The following is a 21,074-nucleotide window of genomic DNA, read 5'->3' on the forward strand; positions in this document are numbered from 1 at the left end:
ATGAATAAGATGGTTCTACAAAAATACTTCTGTAAAACTGGTTTCTGTACACTTTTGATGATTAAAACATCTTATCATAAAACATTAGTCACTATAAAAAATTTCTATTTTCTAATGTCATCACTTTCAATGATTAAAACATCTTACCACAAAGAATTAGTCATTGTAAAAAATTTCTATTTTCTGATGTCATGTTATCGCTTGACCTATACATAAAGACACAAAAATAGAACAGAGATGCCTGCCTGGGGATCAGAAAGAAACTCGAGGCTCGCTCACTCTCTTTCACCGACACCGTCCATCCTTCAGGGAACCCTGGACCTGATGTAGGTGGACTCCAGCATACCAATTTGCATTTCCACCAACAGTGTAAGAGGGTTCTCCTTTCTGGGGCACCTGGGTGGCTCAAAATCAGTTGGTTAAGCATCCGACTTCAGCTCAGGTCATGATCTCATGCTTCATGGGTTCAAGCCCCACATTGGGCTCTGTGCTGACAGCTTGGAGCCTAAAGCCTGCTTAGGATTCTGTGTCTCCCTCTCTCTCTCTGCCTCTTTCCCATTTGCACTCTGTTCTCTCTCTCTCAAAAATAAACAAATATTAAAAAAAATTTTTTTTTTAAAGATGGTTTTCCTTTCTCCGCATCCTCACTGATATCTGTTGTTTCTTGTATCGTTGATTTTAGCCACTCTGACAGGTGTGAGGTAATACCTCATTGTAGTTTTGATTTGTATTTCCCTCATGATGAGTGATGTTGATTTCACTCATATGTGGAATTTAAGAAACAAATGAGCATAGGGGAAAGAAGAGGGGGGAAACCAAGAAACAGACTCTTAATTCTAGAGAAGAAACTGATGGTTAACAGAGGCAAGGAAGGTTGGGGGGGTGTGAAATAGGTGATGGGGATTAAGGAGTACATGTGATGAGCACTGAGTGTTATAAGTTCTGAATCACTAAATTGTACACCTGAAACTAATATTACACTGTATGTTAACTGGAATTTAAATTTTTTTTAAAGTGCAGTTTTATTGTAGTTTTAAGTTGTTTTATTTTGAGAGAGAAGGAATGAATCAGCATGAGCATGAGCGCAACCAGGGAAGGAGCAGAGAGAGAGGGCTCAGTCTCACAAACCATGAGATCATGACCTAGGCCAAAATCAAGAGTTGGATGTTTAACTGACTGGGCCACTCAGATGCCCCCAGTTTTATTATAGTTTAATTCATTCTATTTCTTATTAGCAAAAATAATAACTGAAAATCAACTATATGTTTTCCATTTCAAAGTACAGAAAAAAAATCACAAACATGAATTACAGCCATTATCATTTTATGTTTTTAAGCTTTGTTTGGATGGGGGGGAGGGACGGCACCTAGGTGGTTCAATCGGTTAAGTGTCCAGCTTCAGCTCAGGTCATGATCTCACAGTTCGTGGGTTTGAATACCACACAGGGCCTGGAGCCTGCTTCTCATTCTGTGTCTCCCTCTCTCTCTGCCACTCCCCAACTCACATTCTGTCTACATCTCTCTCTCTCTCAAAAATAAATATTTTTTTTTAAATTTTAAAGATTTTTTTAAGTAATATCTACACCTAACATGGGGTTCAAACTTACAACCCCGACATCAAGTTACATGCTTTACCGACTGAGCCAGCCAGGCACTCCCATTATTACTATTTTAGATGAACAACTTGCCAATGCAAACCAAATGCCAGCTGAGATATAGAGTGACAGAGAGAAAATAGTAATCCATCCTTCTACAGTGGGAGGGAAAAGAACAGGAAGTCTTCACTGGGAAGACGGACCTTGTCAATGTTGAATAAGAATTCACTTTATGAATCAAGTAAGTCAACATAGTGGGAGCTTGAACTGAATTCCAAACAAGGAAATACGAAGGCTACGAACCTGGCAAGATAGCCAGAGATTAAAGATGAACATACGTATCCTCGAAAGCTCAGACTGTATCTTGCAGGTCAATGTCTCCCAAACATCAGTCTTTCATGCCCACCATCACAATTTTTGCCATAAAAGTGACACTGTATGTGTTATTATTTATTTATTTTTCTTTAGGTCAATTCCCTTTTGTACTTAGATTTATTTGAAAAGTCTAAGCATAATTAATGATACCACAATTTTTCAATGCTACTTTTTCTAATAATTCATTAGCTAAATATACTATCAGAATTAAAAAACAAGGCTTGTCAGTGTCCACCTAAAATGATCCCACAAGCCACCAGCAGAGTGCATATTACAGATCAGGAAACACTCCTCTAAGTCCTAAGAGTCTGAAATATTTTAAGTAAGGGAATGCCATTTTCAGAACTGTTTTTCAGAAAAATCAAGCCGGTGGCAGTAAGTAGAAAGAATCTGAGGAGCATCAGAAGTAGATACCCAACTAGGAGCCACTGCCAAAATCCAGACAAAACATAATTATATGATGTCAGTTATGAGCACTGCTGCAGTGTGGTGCCAGAAAAGATTCAGAATCAAAGGATATTTAGGAGTTCAAAATAATTAAACTTTGAGGTTTGATTAAATTGAGAAAGTGAGAGAGATGAAATTAAAGATGTTTCCCAAGCCAAATGAGATACAATCTCCAAAGGAAAGAGCAGATTGAGAAAGTTTTTGGGATATAGCAGTCCCTTAACCTGTCGTCACTCAAAGGATTCTTAAGAGTGTGCAGGAATTTACATTCCCAACTCCCTATTAAATGATCAATTTAAAAATCATGGGCGTACGCACTAAAAGCAAAACAAAAAGGACTAGAAGGAAATATAACAAGATATTAGTAGGTTCCTTTGATTCTTTCTTACCTCTTTTATCAAGCTTTTTTGTGTCTGCGTGTGTCCTCTAAAATATCTTTAAGAAAGGATACTACAGTTTTTTACCAGAAAACTCCATTTAAAAGGGAATGAGGAAGACTCCTTTTTGGGGGTGGTGCCTGAGTGATTCAGATGGTTAAGAATCCAATTCTTGATTTCGGCTCAGGTCATGATCTTCCAGTTCATGAGATCAAGCCCCAAATCCGCATCGGGCTGTGCGCTGACAGTGCAGGCCTGCTTGGGGTTTTTCTCTCACCCTCTCTCTCTGCCCCTTCCCTTATACTCTGGCTCTCTCTCAAAATAAATAAACGGGGGCACCTGGGTGGCTCAGTTGGTTAAGCCTCCGACTTCGGCTCAGGTCAGATCTCACGTTCATGGGTTCGAGCCCTGCGCCGGGCTCTGTGCTGACAGCCAGCTCAGAGCCTGGAGCCTGCTTCCAGTTCTGTGTCTCCTTCTCTCTCTGCCCCTCCCCCTCTCATGCTCTGTCTCTCTCAGTATCAAAAATAAATAAAACATTAAAAAAAAACAAAATAAATAAATGAACAAATAAATAAATAAATAAATACTTAAAAGGTAGTGGGGAGAGACTCCTTTTTTTTTTAAGTAGAAGTGAGATGAGAAGAAAATCTCTTTTCAAAAGCCTCAAACAAAATTAATGCTACTTCCATAAGTCTTTCTCGTACTAGTGAGCTCTTATTGTGCCACGTTAAGGTTGACTATGTTTTCCTATTTCTTCAAATATTTTAAAAACTACGTAAGGGTAGGAACCATGGTCCGGACTCCTGTGTGCCCAGCTCCTAACAAGATATCTGGCACACAGCATCAAGAATCAAGAATCACTTTTGGAATAAATGCACACATTAAGCATCATTCATGATGTACTGAGACTCATTATATCAGACTTTTTCTAGAAAACCATTCTGTTACAGGTTAAATCGAAAAGTCAGAATAGACAAATTATTTCCCTACCTCATTCCCATTACACATTCATATAGGAATAGGATTCCTTCTTTCTGATGTGGTCGAAGATGATATACAAGGTGAGGATCTATCACTACATCCACAATAGGAAAACATTTCTTATTGAATGTCCACTGGTGATTACTGTCTGGTCGTGACATTACAAGAGAATCTTAAAAAAAAAAAAGATGATAGTTTACCTATTAATGTATTGCAATTTCACTTTGTCAGCAACTACATTATCTTGCTTTAATTACTCAGAACTGTTTGCCATCCTTAGTGGCAAAACGCTGAAGTTTAGTAACACTGATACTAAGCAAGAATAGAAAATTAAAAAATAAAACCTCATGCCTTATTGATATAAGATTTCAAGCAGAGAATTTCATAGGGCTTTCCAAACTTCATATGCCCCAAATGACTTTGAAACCACTGAAACTGGGGGGCCTGGGTGGCTCAGCAGGATAAGTGCCTGACTCTTAATCCCAGCTCAGGTCATGATCCCATGGTTCATGAGCTCAAGCCCCGCCATTTGGATCTGCACTATCAGCTCAGAGCCTACTTGGGCTTCCCTCCCTCTCTCTCTCTGCCCCTCCTCTGCTTGCACTCACTCACACATACTCTTTCTCTCTCTCAAAATAAATAAACTATAAATAAACTAAAAAAAAACAACAAAAAAACACTGAAATTCACTTTTGTTTAATACAGTATTCAGTGATCCACACATTTATTAGTTCAGTATTCAGAGCAAAGAGAACGATTTCCAACTAAAAGCACAGGTTGGAATTTTGCCAAGTTGCACTTGCTAATGCTCACAGCTTATTTTGGAAAGGCACTACAAATTTAACATAAAGGCTCCCATTATTTTCACTTCTGTACACACTAACAATGACTATTACTTCTTCTATTAACTGAAGAACTGAGAAAGGATGACAAATTTTCCACTGACTTCACCATCATTATTTGCTGCAAGTTAATTACTACATTCATGAATGTCAAATTCATGAGTCTTTGCGAAGCAGGAAATAAAAGTAACCATTGAGTAATATAATTCTTTAGATACATGCTAATACAGTTTAAGATTAATTAAAATATCACCAAAAAATACAAACTCAAATATAACTAGAAAGCAGGTCTCAATCTAGTCAGACAATAAACTCACCAAAATTATTTTGGAGATATATTTGTATGTCTACATCATGATTAAAAAATGAAGTAGATTTTTAAAATAAAGAAAAAAGAAAACAAAAGAGAAGGGGAGAAGAAGAAAAAGGTTCTAGTAGATTAAAACAATGTCCAACAATGCAGAAATATACAGTCACAGGAATGAGAATTTGATCATGTTTACCATTAGTGATTACCAAGAGGAAAGTTTTCTGTGGATCTTCCTAGATTTCTGAGCAACTAAAAGGGACTCCCGTTTCTGAGGTCAGTTCCTGGCAGGCAGGGTATTAAGGAGTGAAAATGGAAAACTTAGCCTTTTTTCCTCTATTTTCCAGTAGCAAAGCAAGAGTATATTCCTTGTGGATTTCTAACCAAGAAATGGTCTCATTTTGTTTTTCTCTTATGAAAAGCACAAAGGGGAAAAAAGAGAAGACAAGATGTGAGGATAATATACTACTCAAGCAAGAATAACCACAGGATCTAAATCAACTAACAAAGTATCCATCTTCAGGAAAGATAAAACTTAAACCACCACAACAGGACACCAGTTCAAATTTTAAGATGCCTCACTCTCTACCCTCACAATAATGAGGCACCACTTGATGCTAACAAAATTTTTCATGCTTTCATTTTAAGTCTACAACCTAGTTCTACCCTTGGCAAGATAAAAAAATGAGAATCATTAACTACTTATCATTTACACAGAGGGCTTTTATTATATTATACACATACATACATATACATATATATGTTATCACAATAAAAATTTTCATTCAGTCAACAAATATTTATTGTACACGGCATATAACAGACACTCTCTGTCTCTATGGTAGTGATTAGAATCCACATTGTAGACTTGAGGAGACACAGCCATTAGTGAGATAAGTGACTACCCCAAGAGGTCAAAGAGCCAGTTAGTTCAGTGGGAAAACGGGACTCTAACTCAGATCTTTAAATAAGCACATTCGTCTTTTTGGTTACCCATATCCCTCTTCTAATGTAGTAGGAAGGCAGAAAGAAAGAATAAAGGAGAAGGGAGCCTATTGAAAGAGTTGGTGAGACAGATAAAATATTTGGATAAAAGAAAAATCAGAAGCAGAAGCTTCCACTTTCTTTCTATTAAGTCTCAGGTAAGATCAGATAGAGCTAGGAATTTTTAATTTGGGGTTTTATCCCAAATGTCAATAAATCTTTGAATTTAGGCAAGTCAGCTCATCTTTCTGAACCTTAGTTTCTTCAAATACAAAGGATCTCAATGGTCCCTTTATTTCAAAAATTCAATTTCTATAATACTTACAAAAAATAATTATGTTGCTGTATGTACTTTTTATTTTACTACTACTGTGAAAGCAGACTACTCTATAGCCCAACTTCGACATCTACTACTGCTCTACAATTCAAATTTACTTGTCTGTCTCCTCAACAAACGAGAAGATCTCTGATGGCAGTTTCTCTCTGGGCACACTGCAAAAAAAAGGCACTGAAGGAATCCCTGTTGAGTAAACTCGAAAAACAGGCGAGGTTTTATTTTTTAATGTTATTTTTAAACTAGACTCATTAATATGAAAGTTAAATCATTAAATTTAATGATTATAAGTAAAATTTAAATTATTTACATAACATCCCATCATTCAATATTTTAACACATTAATGCATGTAATCAAAACATACACTTGTCAAAAGAGAAGTATAAACATAATCCTAACTCATGAATTGACTAATATTTTTTCTTGTTGAAAATGTCATATATTATTCAAAATCATATACATGTATGTATGTATGTATACATCTCCAATTTGTATATTTTTTCTTCAACACAAATATTTTCACTACTGTATTCTTAGAATTAGGCATTTACTTATAAAATGATTCCCAAACTATAGTTATACAGTTTCAACATTATTCCTTATGTCAGTTGTACACCTGAAGAATAATAAATACTTTCACCTGAAAACTTTAAACAAAAATTCACATGCCAATATCTTTTGACAGTAAAAACAGAATATTCAAATTATTTTTTACATCTTACTTTGTGCATGTGGGTCATGACGTGGTTTACAATCTTGGAAACTGTTTGGTCTATTTTCCTTTGAACTTGGTTTACAGACACTTCTGAAGGGGCTAGAGAAACACTTCTTGGCAGCCTGAGAAGCACTTGAGATAGCAAAGCCTCCTCCTCCAAGCTGAAAACATCTGCCACTGCTGAAATCATCTGGAGAGATTATGCCCATGACTTCTACTTCTTTTCCACCAATCATCACTCTGTGGCCCTCTTCAATCTTTTCAAGCTCTTTGAATTTATATGCAAGGCCTTTGAATTGAGAAGGGAGTAGGTAAAGTTAATTTACTGACACTCTACAGTAATATAGTGATACCACAGTCACCTTCCCATAACTGTACAGAATGAAAACTGTACTTTGAATGCAAACAGCCTTGTATACCCAAGAGACAGAATGAAAATATACTTTATCATTTTGGTTAAAAAAAAAATACAAAAAAAAATCGAAGGAATAAAGCAAGCTATAAAAATTAGCCAAGCTTTAGAAAAAGCAAGGCCTTTTTTAATTATTAAAAATATAGAAAGGGTACCTGGATGGCTCAGTCAGCTAAGTGTCCAACTTCCACTCAGGTCATGATCTCATGGTTCATGAGTTCAAGCCTTATATCAGGCTCTGTGCTGAGAGCTGGGAGCCTGGAGCCTCCTTTGGATTCTGTGTCTCCCTTTCCCTCTGCCCCTTCCCTGTTTGCACTGTTTCTGTCTCTCTCGAAAATAAAAAAAAATTTTTTTTAATTAAAGAAAATATAGCCTAGGGGTACCTAGCTAGCTAGTTGGTAGAGCATGAGACTTTTGATAGCACGGCTGTAAGCTCGAGCCCCTTGATGGATGAGATTACTTTAAAAAAAAATCTTAGGGGGGCCCCTGGGTGGCTCAGTCGGTTGAGTGTCCGGCTTCAGCTCAGGTCATGATCTCTCGGTTCATGTGTCAAGCTCTGTGCTGACAGCTAGCTCAGTGCCTGGAGCCTGCTTCAGATTCTGTGTCTCCCTCTCTCTCTGACCCTCCCCTGCTCACATTGTCCTTCTCTGTCTCTCAAAAATAAATATAATAAAAAAATTAAAAAACATTAAAAAAATTTTTTTTAATCTTAGGGGCACCTGGGTGGCTCAGTCTATTGAGCATCTATCTGACTTCAGCTCAGGTCATGATCTCACAGTTTGTGAGTTCAAGCCCTGCATTGGGCTCACTGCTGTCAGTGCAACACCTGTTTTGGATCCTCCGCGCCCCCCACCTCGTGCCCCTCCCCCACTCTGCCCACTCTCTCAAAAATAAGCATTTTTTTAAAAATCTTAAAAAAAGAAAGAAAATGTAACCTACTGTACTCACAGTTTTGCCATCTGTTGTCGGTTGAAAAATCAAGCCAAGAAGAATTTTGTAAGCTATATGGGACCCTCCCTTCTTGTGAATAAACTAGAGAAATACCACGGTATCTTCATTTCCACTTACAAACAAGTAGAAATGTGGAAAACTAGCAATAAAAGCAACTGCTGCCATAATTAGTACTTAATGTCCCACATGAGAGCGCAAAGTAAAAATATATTTGTGGCAAAAGGTCAATGATAGCCTAAGTTATAGCTCTTGAGTTAAAATGCGGGGTACTTTATAATATCAAGCTTGCTTGCATTAATTCAACAAACATTTACTAAGTGTTGCCATATGCAAGGTGCTAATGAAATATAAATATGGATAAGTCAGTCAGTCTGCTCAAACTGAGCTCATTAGCCAGATACATAGAATAATGGAATCTTAGACGTTTGTGCTTGCCTACATTAAATGTCTAGTTACTGGACCATTACAAGAAGCAAGAACTGTGTACACCATAAATATTATAAAATTTCTAAAAATGAAACAAAAGATTGTCACATTTTAGAAAATATGACATGACCTTTTTAAACTAGCTATAAAGTGCTATAATTTGCCCTATTAAAACTGGGCTAAAATTTATAGTTTGGGCCAAATAGTAGCCAATATATCTCCTTAAATTATTTATGATAGAATAATTTTTAATTTTAATGCTCTGATATAGGAAGAAATTGCTTAGCTGGTATTCCTAAATGCCAAAGTCTCATGCCTCCATTCCCCCAAACTAACTCAATTCAACTGCAGTCTTGACCACTCCACATCAATAAAGATTTTCATCTTCATACACAATCCAGTTACTATTCATCAGTTTCACATGTAAATGAGACAAGAACAAACAATTCTGAGGAATCTTTAGAAGTCTCTGTAACTCCAGAATCTCTCCTTTCACTTTGATCCACAGAGATGACTCTCTCAAACATCTCTAAACCACCAGAAGACTTTCTTAAAAGTCTTGGGCTTTGTGTCCCGCAACTCAGGGTATCACGTAATGATGGTCAATTGAACTTGACCAAATTACCATGAGCTACTAGCAATTGCAGCACTCCAGTCTTTGGTTTTTTTTCTTGAGGCTTTTTCCCTACATTAACAATATTTAAATGCTGTACATCCAATTTATTTTAAAAAAAAAACTGCTTCCATTATAGCCAACAACTTACAAAATTAACTCCAAGTTGATACACCTGTTATAATAAAGCAGCAAAGTCTTATGTTTGGATGTTTTCATTTGGAAAGCCAATAAAAACCCTTCATTGCTTAAAGCAGTGGTTCTCAACTCCTGCTAGATATTGGAATCACCTAGAAACCGGGGCACCTAGGTAGTTCAGTGGGTTAAGCATCCAAGTTTGACTCAGGTCATGATCTCATGGTTCATGAGTTTCAGCCCCCGCATTGGGCTCTGTGCTGACAGTTCAGACCCTGGAGCCTGCTTCTGATTATGTATCTTTCTCTCTCTCTGCCCCTCCCCTGTTCACGCTGCCTCTCTCAAAAATAAATGTCAAAAAAAAATTTTTTTAAGAATCACCTTTAAACCTAAAATATATTTATGCCAATATCTGTCCCCACCATCCAGGACAAATAAATCAGTCTCGGAGGTCAGAGCCTGGGCACTGGTATTTTTTAAAAACACCTTAGGTGGGTCACCTGGGTGGCTCATTCAGCTGAGCATCCAACTTCTGCTCAGGTCATGATCTTGGGATTCCTGAGTTCCAGCCTCACATCAGGCTTGCTGCTATCAGCACAGAGCCTGCTTCAGATCCTCTGTCTCCCTCTCTCTCTGCCCCTCCTTCATTCACACTCTCTCAAAAATAAACAAAAACTTAAAAAATAAATAAATAAAACAAAATGGTACCAGAGACACAGAAACTGGTATTTCCTATGATCATGATCATTAATAATCATAATAAATAAAAACACCTTAGGTGATTCTACTTGTGCAGAATAAAAACCCATTATTTCAAACCTAATTTGCGTTTTTTGCTTCATGCAACTGAAAGACCATTTTATTATAAATCACACATACACAAAACCATGTATACTATGCCTTATGGGTAAGGAATATACCAGGGTAATTTTTATAATTTTACCTCTGTATCTGGCTTAAGAATGTAATTTCACTATATGGGTATGAACAAGTTCTCCCAAAATCTAGCCCCAATCTACCTCAACCAACAACATGGAACATGTACTGTAGTTTTCTCTTTAAATCCTCTGAAAGCTGAGCATAAGATATATACAATAGTTGTTCAATATTTTTATAATACAAAAGTTCTGTTGGAGATAATTCAGCTCAGCCTCCACTCTTGTCACTGTCACTGACCTTGACCGACTACATTCTTAAAACACTGAATTAGTTCTACTTCTCTCCTGCTCTTGTGCCTTTGCATATATTACTCCCTCTTATGTATGCCCCTTTCTCATACCCTACAAAACTATTTATCCTTCAAATCCTACCATAAGCAATTACTCCTAGGAAGCTTTCCCCCCAGCCTGCTGGGCAGATCTAAATGGCCCTTCTATCTCCTACTGAACTGGGCACAAATTCTCAATGAAACAATTCTCTTATTGCCTCCTAATTATCAATTACATTGCCCTGTCCCCACTAAACTATAAATCATACCCATTTTTGAATGTTTACTCCTAGCATAGTGCTTGGCACATAACAGTTACTGAAAACTATAAATTATGATATTATTGAATGAATGAATGAATGAATGAATGAATAAAGACAATGCCAAAAAGCATGGTTGGTGTTAAGCATTCTGAATCTTGAGCTTACACCATACAAATCATGCTGGCAACATTTTATAACAGAAATAATGATAACCTCCAATTTTTTTTATCTTTTTTATTTTTAATGTTCTTTTAATTTATTTTTGAGAGAGAGAGAGAGAGACAGCATGAGCAGGGTAGGGTCAGAGAGAGGGAGATACAGAATCTGAAGACAGGCTCCAGGCTCTGAGCTAGCTGTCAGCACAGAGCCCGATGCAGGGCTCAAACCCACAAACCATGAAATCATGACCTGAGCTGAAGTCGGATGCTTAACCGACTGAGCCACCCAGGTGCCCCTGATAACCTCCAATTTAAATGTATTGATCTAGGTCATGCCTAGCCATTATCTCCTGGGTTTATTTGTTTGTTTTTTCAAAATTATATTGGATATCATTGAAACTAGATAATATTCCACTTCCAATATCAATATCTTTCTAATCATTTAGCATTCGGGGAGGGGGAAGTACACTAAGACAAACTACTTAATCTAAAAAAATATATCAGAATAACTGTATATACCTTGACTAACCATTTCATTTTAGAGAAAATGAATCCATGGGATGAGATTTGCTTCACTCAGTTAGTATACATAAGACTGTCAGACTGACTACTATAATTTAGACATGCACGTAAAAGAGCATCTTAATCTAACCCTTTATAAAACCCAATAATTTTAATTATGTAATCTCAGATATATACTACTTTTAGGCCAAATCATAAGCATTATGTAATATCACAATACCTCTTCCAATGTCTTTGCCTTCCAAATCCTTTAATGTAAATGACTTTCCTTTTACAATGAGAACAGCATCACCTTCCCATTTTTTGTGTTTTTTCTTTGAAGCCTTACACCAAACAACACTGAAATATTTAACTAGGCTATCAGGTTCTTCCTCTTCTTGTCTCTTAGGCACTGTTATTTCTTTAGGGGCTGAGTGAACAAGAACAAAAATAAAATAAAATAAAATAAAATAAAATAAAATAAAACCACATTATTAGAGATGACTTTAAGCAGTAAAGTTATTTGAACAAAAATAAAAGCATAAAAAATTAGATGTTACTAAAAAGTATGAAAGAATATTTGATCATACTCCTGTTAGTATTTTATAAATTGAGAAATTCAAACATCAGGTGCTAGCATTACCATGATTACAATGAATACAAATTTCTTATCATCTCAAAGTCATATAAACTCAGTTGAAGCAGAACATGATAATTATCACAAACATTTTACTTCACTGCTAACATTTTTTTTTATTATTTATTTTTGAGAGACAGCATTAGCAGGGGAGGGTCAGAGAGAGAGGGAGACACAGAATCTGAAACAGGCTCCAAGCTCTGAGCTAGCTGTTAGCACACAGCCCGACGCGGGGCTTGAACCCACAAATTGTGAGGTCATAACCTGAGCCAAAGCTGGCCCCTTAACTGACTGAGCCACCCAGGTGCTCCTACTGCTAACATTTTAAAGCTCTAGGAACTAAAGATAAAATTTCAACATCCATGGAAAACTATCTACTTCAAATTTTGAATTTTGGTCTTTTCCTGGGCTAGCAATACATAGCCTAATCCTCTCTTGTGAAGCTGGACAGCAGCAGCAAACCATAGCTCCCCGCCTGCCATCAAATCATGAGGGTAAACCACCAATACACTCACAACCATTCTTTCACTCTCACTATTCAATAAGTTACATCAGAAAGTCAACACTTCATTACAAAACAGGCCTGTGTTAAATAATTTTGCCCAGGAACACCTGAATGGCTCAGTTGGCTAAGCGTCCAACTACTGATTTCGACTCAAGTCATGATCTCACAGTTTGTGCTGACAGCGCAGTCTGCTTTGGATTCTAGCTCTCTCTTCCTCTCCCCTTCATTCTCTCTCTCTCAAAAGGAATACATACAACTTTTCAAAAAGTGATTTTGCCCAACTATGTAAATGTTCTGAGCATGGTGAAAGTCAACTGGTTTAAACTATAATGTCCAGTAGGTTGTTTATAAATAATTTTCAACTTGTGGTATTTTCAACTTATCATGGATTTATCAGGACATAACCCCATTGCAAATCAAGAAAGATCTGTACTCCAATCCGGCTTCCAGTCCAAGTCCTCCCTCAAAACAACCCTGTTAAAGGCCATTAACGAACTCCTTGTCAATACATCCACAAGGTATTTTTTTAGTCTGAAGAAGACTCAAAAGCACTAGACAATGTTGACTGACTACTTCCTCCTTGAAATACTGAACTCTATTTTTACATAGGTTAGCTTCTCTAACACATTTCAACTTTTCCTCTCACTTCCCTGGTTGCTTCTTCTTAAACATCTTTGCCAGTTCATCAGACCTGAGTTCTGTGCCCTTTTCTCATTGTGCCTTTCTCCTTAAATTAATGCTACCCCTGCATAAACCTGTATTTCTCTACCGCAGATCATGATTGTAGATCTGTATATCTGTATTATATAAACTGCCACTCAGACCAGTCTACATGAACATATCAGAAACATCTCAATTCATCACGCCCAGTCTTCTTTCCAGAAATTGCTCCTCCTTCAGTTTTTTCATTTCTCAGTAAGAGTACTACTGTCCTGATTCATGCCAAAAAGTTGGAAATCATCCCTGACATCTTTTACTCTCAGTTCCATAGCCAATCAACCACAAATCCAGATGATTCTAGATCCCACATGACTCCCAAATAGCTTTATACTATTTGCTTTCTCCATGCCCTCCACTCCTCAAAGCACCACCTCGGATCTGGACTATTGTACTATTATAGGATCTTCCCAACAGGCTTCCTGATCTCTTGCCACCTCTACTCCCTAAAGCCATTTTCCATATTTACTATATTTATCTATTTTGAAATGTAAATCTCGTTATGTATCCTTCTTGCTTAAAATCCATTAGTCTTAATGGTCTCTAAGAAAACATGTTACTTCTAGCCTTCTACCTCTTCTTCCATTACACTATTCTAAATTAACTTCTTTTCACCCAATTGTAGAGTTTAAATTTCCTCACCACCAAGCTAGATCTTGCCTTATTTCAACGTTATCTCAACAATTAATTACATATTACTAAACTATGAAGTCCTGAAAGGGTCTGTTTTGATCTTACTCATCACAATGTGCCCAGAACAAGAGGTACTTTTCAAAACTGCCACTTTGATTCAAAGTGCATTTGACTTCATATTTATAAAAATATTAAGACAGAATTATCTTAAAATTTTCATGTGAAAGTAGCTTGAGAAATTAACTTTCAACTCATCTCAATTATTGCCCATTTTTATTTTCATTTTTTAAGTTGCTACCTTCAAGATTGTTATTCAAGTAAACTTTTAACAAAGATTTGAAACCTCAATCACTTTGTATGAATCATATTTTATAGATTACAGATTTTGCCAACATGAGTTTTTATAACCATAATTTCTACCAAATGCAGTTTTTGCTAAGTCAGATTTTGATTATCTAAATATACCAAAATTGTATTACTCCACTGGTGTTTTAGTCAAGAAAACTTACCAGGTTTTAGAGAACTAGTAGTTGTCATTTATTATCGTTTTACCAACCTTGACTTTCCCCAGATAAAGTTTGGAGGTTTTTACAAGAAAAAAGGATAAATTATCAGTTTTTGAAGTGATCATAAAATTTTGTGGTGTGCAATTTTAACCAATTTTAGTTTTATTTTTTAATTATTTCTACCAATAGTAGTCAAAATGCACTGAATGAAAAACTGTTAATACCAGTCTGCATTTTTAAAGTTTGCTCTTATCTTTTATTATGTTATCCAAGAAAAAAGTGTGATTCCACAGGATTGCAATAAAACAAAGGTAAAAAGTATGTCTTCATCAAAATGGCAGGGAAAACATCCACTCAAATACTGTTGTATTCCCAGAGCCTAAAGAGTTGACTTGTTATGTCCAAGACCCTTCCAGCACCAAGAAAAACATGAATAGGACAAAAAACAGTAATTAAACTTAGAATTCAGAAATTACCTACAATTAACTTTAAAATAACAGAAGATTCTCAGACACAGCCTTTCTTTTGCAGAACAGTAGGAGGAATACAAGAGCATGAACTAATCTGACAGTGAGAATTCTGAGTCTTCTCTCTTACAAGCTAAGTGACCCTGGACAAGCTACTTCCCAATTTTTGCCAGTTTGCTAATCTGTAAATGAATATAATACTAATACCTACCTCACAGATTTGTTGTGGGCATTAAGATTAGCTAATATATGTAAAACACTTAGAACAGTACTTGACATATAATATATACTACCTATTAACTACCATCATCATCATTTTGTCTTTGTCCCTTTCCCATTTAGTCCCATTTGTTATTTTTAAATTTTTTTAAATGTTTTCTTTATTTTTGAAAGAGAGAGAAATAGGCATCGTGAGCAGGGGAGGGTAAGAGAGAGGGAGACACAGAATCCGAAGAGAGGCTCCAAGCTCTAAGCTGTCAGCACAGAGCCTGACGTGGAGCTTGAACCCACAAACCGCAAGATCATGACCTGACCCGAAGCCAGACACTTAACTGACTGAGCCACCCAGCCACCCCATTCAGTCCCATTTTAAATGTAGGTCATTAAAGCAGGGAAGAGAGAAATTTCAAAAAGAAGAATAAAGATATTGGGAATTAAACATACAAGGAACATAACCTCCTACACCTAGACTATTTGTAATACATAAAATACTAATTTGCTATATTCCAGACTAATTACCCCCAACAATTTCACTCTAACTGTAATTTTTATTTCTAAACTTGGTTCTATTTCCCCCTTGACCCTGTAATGTACTTGACAAATCAATACCAAAAAATAGTCTGCATAAATAAGAGACTTGAATGTGTATAAGCCAGGTTCACAAGGTAAGCATGATGTTTAAAGCCATGCTTTGATAAAAGATGGAGATATTGTCATTTTAATATTGACAGTAGACATTATCATCTTAGTGATTCCTAAGCATAGTTACTCTACAGTTGGATGGCTTAGTTATACCTTCCATCTACCCAAGTCTTTAATATTCTTTTCTTTCTACATTTTTTTAGGTCTTTATTTTGAGAGAGAGAGACAGAGAGTGAGGAGGGGAGGGGCAGAGAGAGAGGTAGACAAAATCTGAAGCAGGCTCCAGGCTCTGAGCTGTCAGCACAGAGCCTGATGCAGGGCTCGAACCATGGACTGTGAGATCATTACCTGAGCCGAAGTCGGGCGCTTAACCGATTGAGCCACCCAGGTGCCCCTCTTCCTTTTCTTTTAGAAATTCCAAATACACACATTGTTTTAATAGACCAAATGAAATTTAAAATGTCTCATATAATCAAATTCAACCAAGAATGTAAATGCTCTCCCAGATTCTATTTCTTGAGTTTTAAAATAATAAAACCTACACGATTTTTAATATAATTAACATATAACTGCAATATAAATGTAAGGTTTGAAAGTTTTATTACACTAAAAAATTTACAATCATTAATATACAAATTCCTCCAAACCAGTAATCAATCATCCAGTTTTCTTTATCTAGTAAGAGAGATTTAAGTCATCTAAATATCGTTATGTATATAATAACCCCAGAAGGTATTTCTTTGCAAATATCATTTTCAGAATACTTTATAAGCATGACAGGGACTATATACATTTCATCACATTTCTCAATACTCTTATCAAAGCATAAATGCAGTAGAGGCTAAAATTGAAAAAAAAAATAACTTCAATAAACTACAATATTCCCAAATATCAAAACCACATGATCAGCATTTTTCTGCTCAGCATTTTAAATTCATCTAAATATCAGAAGGTATTAACTTCAACTATGACATTCCAATCATTGAGCATGCAAAAGTATATTTAAAAAAGAAAAAGAAACCCATACACTATAAATGAAAGCGTAAGATGGTACAATCACTTTAGGAAAATGTCTGGCAGTTTCTTAAAAACTTAAACATATAGATCTTCCCTAACTCAGCTCATGTCCACAAGAAATTTATACAAGAATATACAGGGCGGCTGGGTGGCTCAGTCGGTTGAGCGTCCAGCTTTGGCTCAGGTCATGATCTCGCAGTTTGTGAGTTCGAGCCCACGTCGGGCTCTGTGCTGACAGCTAGATTCTGTGTCTCCCTCTCTCTCTGACCCTCCCCTGCTCACGCTGTCTCTCTTTCTCAAAAATAAATAAAACATTTTTTAAAATGTTTTAAAAAGAATACTCATAATCTTTATACATAATAGCCAAAATTGAAAGATAGCCCAAAAGTCCATCAAAAACTAATGGATACACAAACTGAGTTATACTTCTACAATGGCTACTATTCAACAACAAAAAGTAATGAGCTACTGATAAGAGGATGAATGAACATGGATATTAAAAATATTAAGATAGGTGCAAGAAAACAAAAAGGCTAGACAGTGTATGATTCCAATTACATAAAGTTCTAGAATAGGCAAAACTTACCTATGATTTTTTAAAAATTACAACAATTGCCTGATGTGCCAAGGGACTGATCAGGAAGGGGCAGGAGAGAACTTTCTAGGGTGAGGATAATACTCTAAATCTTGATAGGGATATAAACTACACAAGTGGAGTCACCTGTCAAAACTTATTTAGAATTTGTACACTTCACGGTTTGCAAATCTTCTCCCCCCTCCCCACACACAAATAAATACTGAATTCCAGTTTACAATATTTAAGTGTATAGGGGTAAAGTATTCTAAATAATTCTCCAATGTTTCATATAACTGTCTTATTTTATAATTTTTAATAACATCTTTTTTTATTTATTTTGAGAGAGAAGAAAGAGAGAGGGAGTGTAAGTATGAGGGAGTGTAAGTATGAGGGAGTGGGGGAGGAGCAGAAAGAGAGGGAGAGAATCCCAAGTAGGTTCAGTGCTATCAGCACAGAGATCCCTACATGGGACTCAATCTCATGCACTGTGAGATCATGACCTGAGCTCAAAAGAGTTGGATGCTTAAACAACTGAACCACCCAGACATCCCACTGTTTTATTTTTAAAAATGAATTGATGGATGTATAGATGGACGGATGGATACGTGATAAAGCAAATATAGCAAAAATAATAACTGCAGAATTTAGGTGGTAGTCATATGAAGGTTTACTGCAAAATGCTTTTAACTTTTTCTATTTGAAGAGTTTCTCAATCATTTTAATGAGGTGAATTCAAACAATTTTAAGACATGAAAGATCTACTAACAAAGTATAAATCTAATAATATATCTCTCTTAATTTAAATTTTGGGGACTAACTTTGGGTGATATTTTATTTTAATTTATTTGGCTTTCCACTACTTACAAAGCAACTGAAAACTCAAAATAATACAAATTCAAATTATACCTACTAGTTTTAATCAATTTAAAAGATATATAAAAATATACTGAATCAACTTCTCAAAATCATATGCAAGCATTTAATATGACTATTAACATTTAATTAGATTGTATGTCTTAAGAATTTACTTTTTTGTATTTAAGTTTACAACCATATTTCATCTAATTATTTTTAAGTATTTACAATCAAATTCACCATCAAATAATTAATTGACTGAGAATTTTTGAATATTAACATTTGAAAAAAATATATAAAGTATTTAGACATGGTACCTTTAGTATCTATTATAAACACAACTACTTAAATAAATTTATTTCAACTGTGCCCCATCAAAAAATTTTATCCCAGTATTACTGAATTCTTTGTCTTATAGCACATAAAAAGAGGACACAAATCAGTACAATGTATCACCTTGTATTTTGAGTATGCATTAACAAAGCATTTAACCACCATCATCTACAATATATATTAAACACAATTTGTCACACTCTAAATTATTCACGTCTATTTAAAATTTGACATTACTCTAAAAGAAGGCACATGGAAAATAATTCATAGTCTAAACATTTTCACATAAGTAAAGATGCAACAGGGTAGAGTGAAATCTTTCAAAAATGAAGTAACACTCAGTTGATGTCTCATACAAAAAAAAGCAAAGTACTTAATTTGAAAATGTTAAGAAATCTAATGGCATTTTTAGAAATGAAAGAGCTTTGTTAACTTTTTCAGGATGCCATTATAAATCATATCTAGTTTAGAAAAATCAAGTTGTAAAAGTAACAATGTGTCATTTAAGATCATGTATATAAGATAGGAAGGTAGCAAAAATAACCAATCTACTATCCAAATTACTAATACACTAAATGAAAGAATATTTTGACTTAGCTTATTTTTCAAATTCAATATGCTTTTACAGAACCAAGTCTACATTTTCAAAATAAAATCACTTTTACCTATCCGTTTCAACATTACATTTTATAAGTAAAGTTCATGGCATTTAAATTTTTGCAAATTATAATTACACAAGATTGACTCAGAAAAATGCTGTGATAAACTCACTGCAATGAGTAGAATTCTGGTATTTAAACATATGTAAAAGTAAAGTTTTTTACTCTACACAGTCCCTAAATGCTGAGGAGTCTGTCACCTGACACAACCAAAGAAACAACAATCTTGAACAATGCTGAAGGAAAAATACGACTGTAGAAGACTACTATGGGCAGCACAAAAACTTCAAGGGCAATTCAGTATATATTTTGTTACCTTCCACAGTGATTTTTAGAACCTAGCCACACACAAAAATAAATGTGTTGTTTTTCTGAACACAAAACTCTCCTAGAAACCTTTGAACGGATTTAAAGTTGCACAGAGCAGAGTCTGGAAAACTGATTTAGCTGCACAAAGTCAACATTCAAATTGAACATTAACATCAATTCTGAGTAGCAGCATGCTAAGATTATAATATGAATTATATTAATATGGTAATATGCTTTCAATAATTTCAAAAAGTTAAAACTGACTACTCCAAGTATGTATTTACTAAAATTATACTGTAAAAACGTTGGAGTTTTAAGATTCTAATCTCGAGTCCAGTTTAGACTTAAAGAAAAATCACAGCACAGATTAAAGATGGAAGTATTTAAAAGATATATATTATAGATGCAAGGCATTTTTATAATAAAATATTTAACTCTAATAGCAGACATAAAATGCCAATGAAATTAAGCTATCAACAAGCTAAAATAGAACCAGGAGAGTTTTTTCTATTCTATTTCAATAGCCATACCTAAATTCTGGATTTAATTTCCTCTCACTAAATACCCACCCCAGAAATGCTATTATAACACTGACTCAGATATCTAATTTATATCCCTCTAATTAAAAACACTCAATGACTACCCATTGTACATTCAACTGTGATTATTTAAAAATAGCTTTCAATGTCATCCATAATCTGGCACCAATCAACTTCCAAACTAATGTCCCTCAATTCCCTTTCACCTCTTTTCAACAAAATCTTGAGAATCTAGTATGATTTAGGCACAATCAACTTCCAAACTAATTTCCCTCAATTCACCTTCACCTCTTTTCAACAAAAAAATTTTTTGAGGATCTAGTGTGATTTCGGCACCAAGCTACATTCCAAATACTCTGATCTAGTGGTTCTCAAACTTTAGCTTCCATCAGAATCTCTAGGTTTATTAAAACAGATTGCTGGACTTCACCTCATTTCTGATTCAAAAGGAAATGGATTTACATCTGTAACAAAGTTCTCAAGTGGTGGTGAGGTTGCTGGTCAGCTCTATTCTTGGTGAATGAACCATTACTTCACGTCAAAGGCAACAAACTGGAAGCCCAGTGGTCGAAAGAGGCCCACTCACATGTTTTGTCTGTGTAGTTTATAAAACATTTTGAATTATCTGCAAACATTTTTAAGTTGAAAATTTTCATATAAAAATGCAGATTTCTGGATTACTGCAATGTAAAAGTTTTGCTGGAGCTAAATAGTAGCTATTCATTTAATCCTAGTCCAGGTAACCAAGTCCTAATTGGCCCTCTCTATACCCACTTAAAATCACTTGGCCTGCACTGTGCTGGTTCCCTGATTCACTACTCTCCATTCTCTAAGCC

General features: G+C 35.4%; 1 protein-coding gene across 2 annotated transcripts in view; it reads right to left on the minus strand.

Moving 5' to 3' along the window:
* The window catches only part of RAD54B (RAD54 homolog B), an 85,335-nt gene that overhangs the window by 32,227 nt on the left and 32,034 nt on the right, over positions 1-21,074 (minus strand). For both annotated transcript variants that reach the window (XM_029923759.1, XM_029923760.1), the window contains exons 4-6: positions 11,865-12,053; positions 6,965-7,246; positions 3,784-3,946 (exon numbers count right to left, since the gene is read on the minus strand). In XM_029923759.1, the coding sequence (XP_029779619.1) occupies positions 3,784-3,946; positions 6,965-7,246; positions 11,865-12,053 (634 nt within the window). The remainder of the gene's footprint in view (positions 1-3,783; positions 3,947-6,964; positions 7,247-11,864; positions 12,054-21,074) is intronic.

This window comes from Suricata suricatta, chromosome 15, assembly GCF_006229205.1.
Source record: "Suricata suricatta isolate VVHF042 chromosome 15, meerkat_22Aug2017_6uvM2_HiC, whole genome shotgun sequence".
NCBI lineage: Eukaryota > Metazoa > Chordata > Mammalia > Carnivora > Herpestidae > Suricata > Suricata suricatta.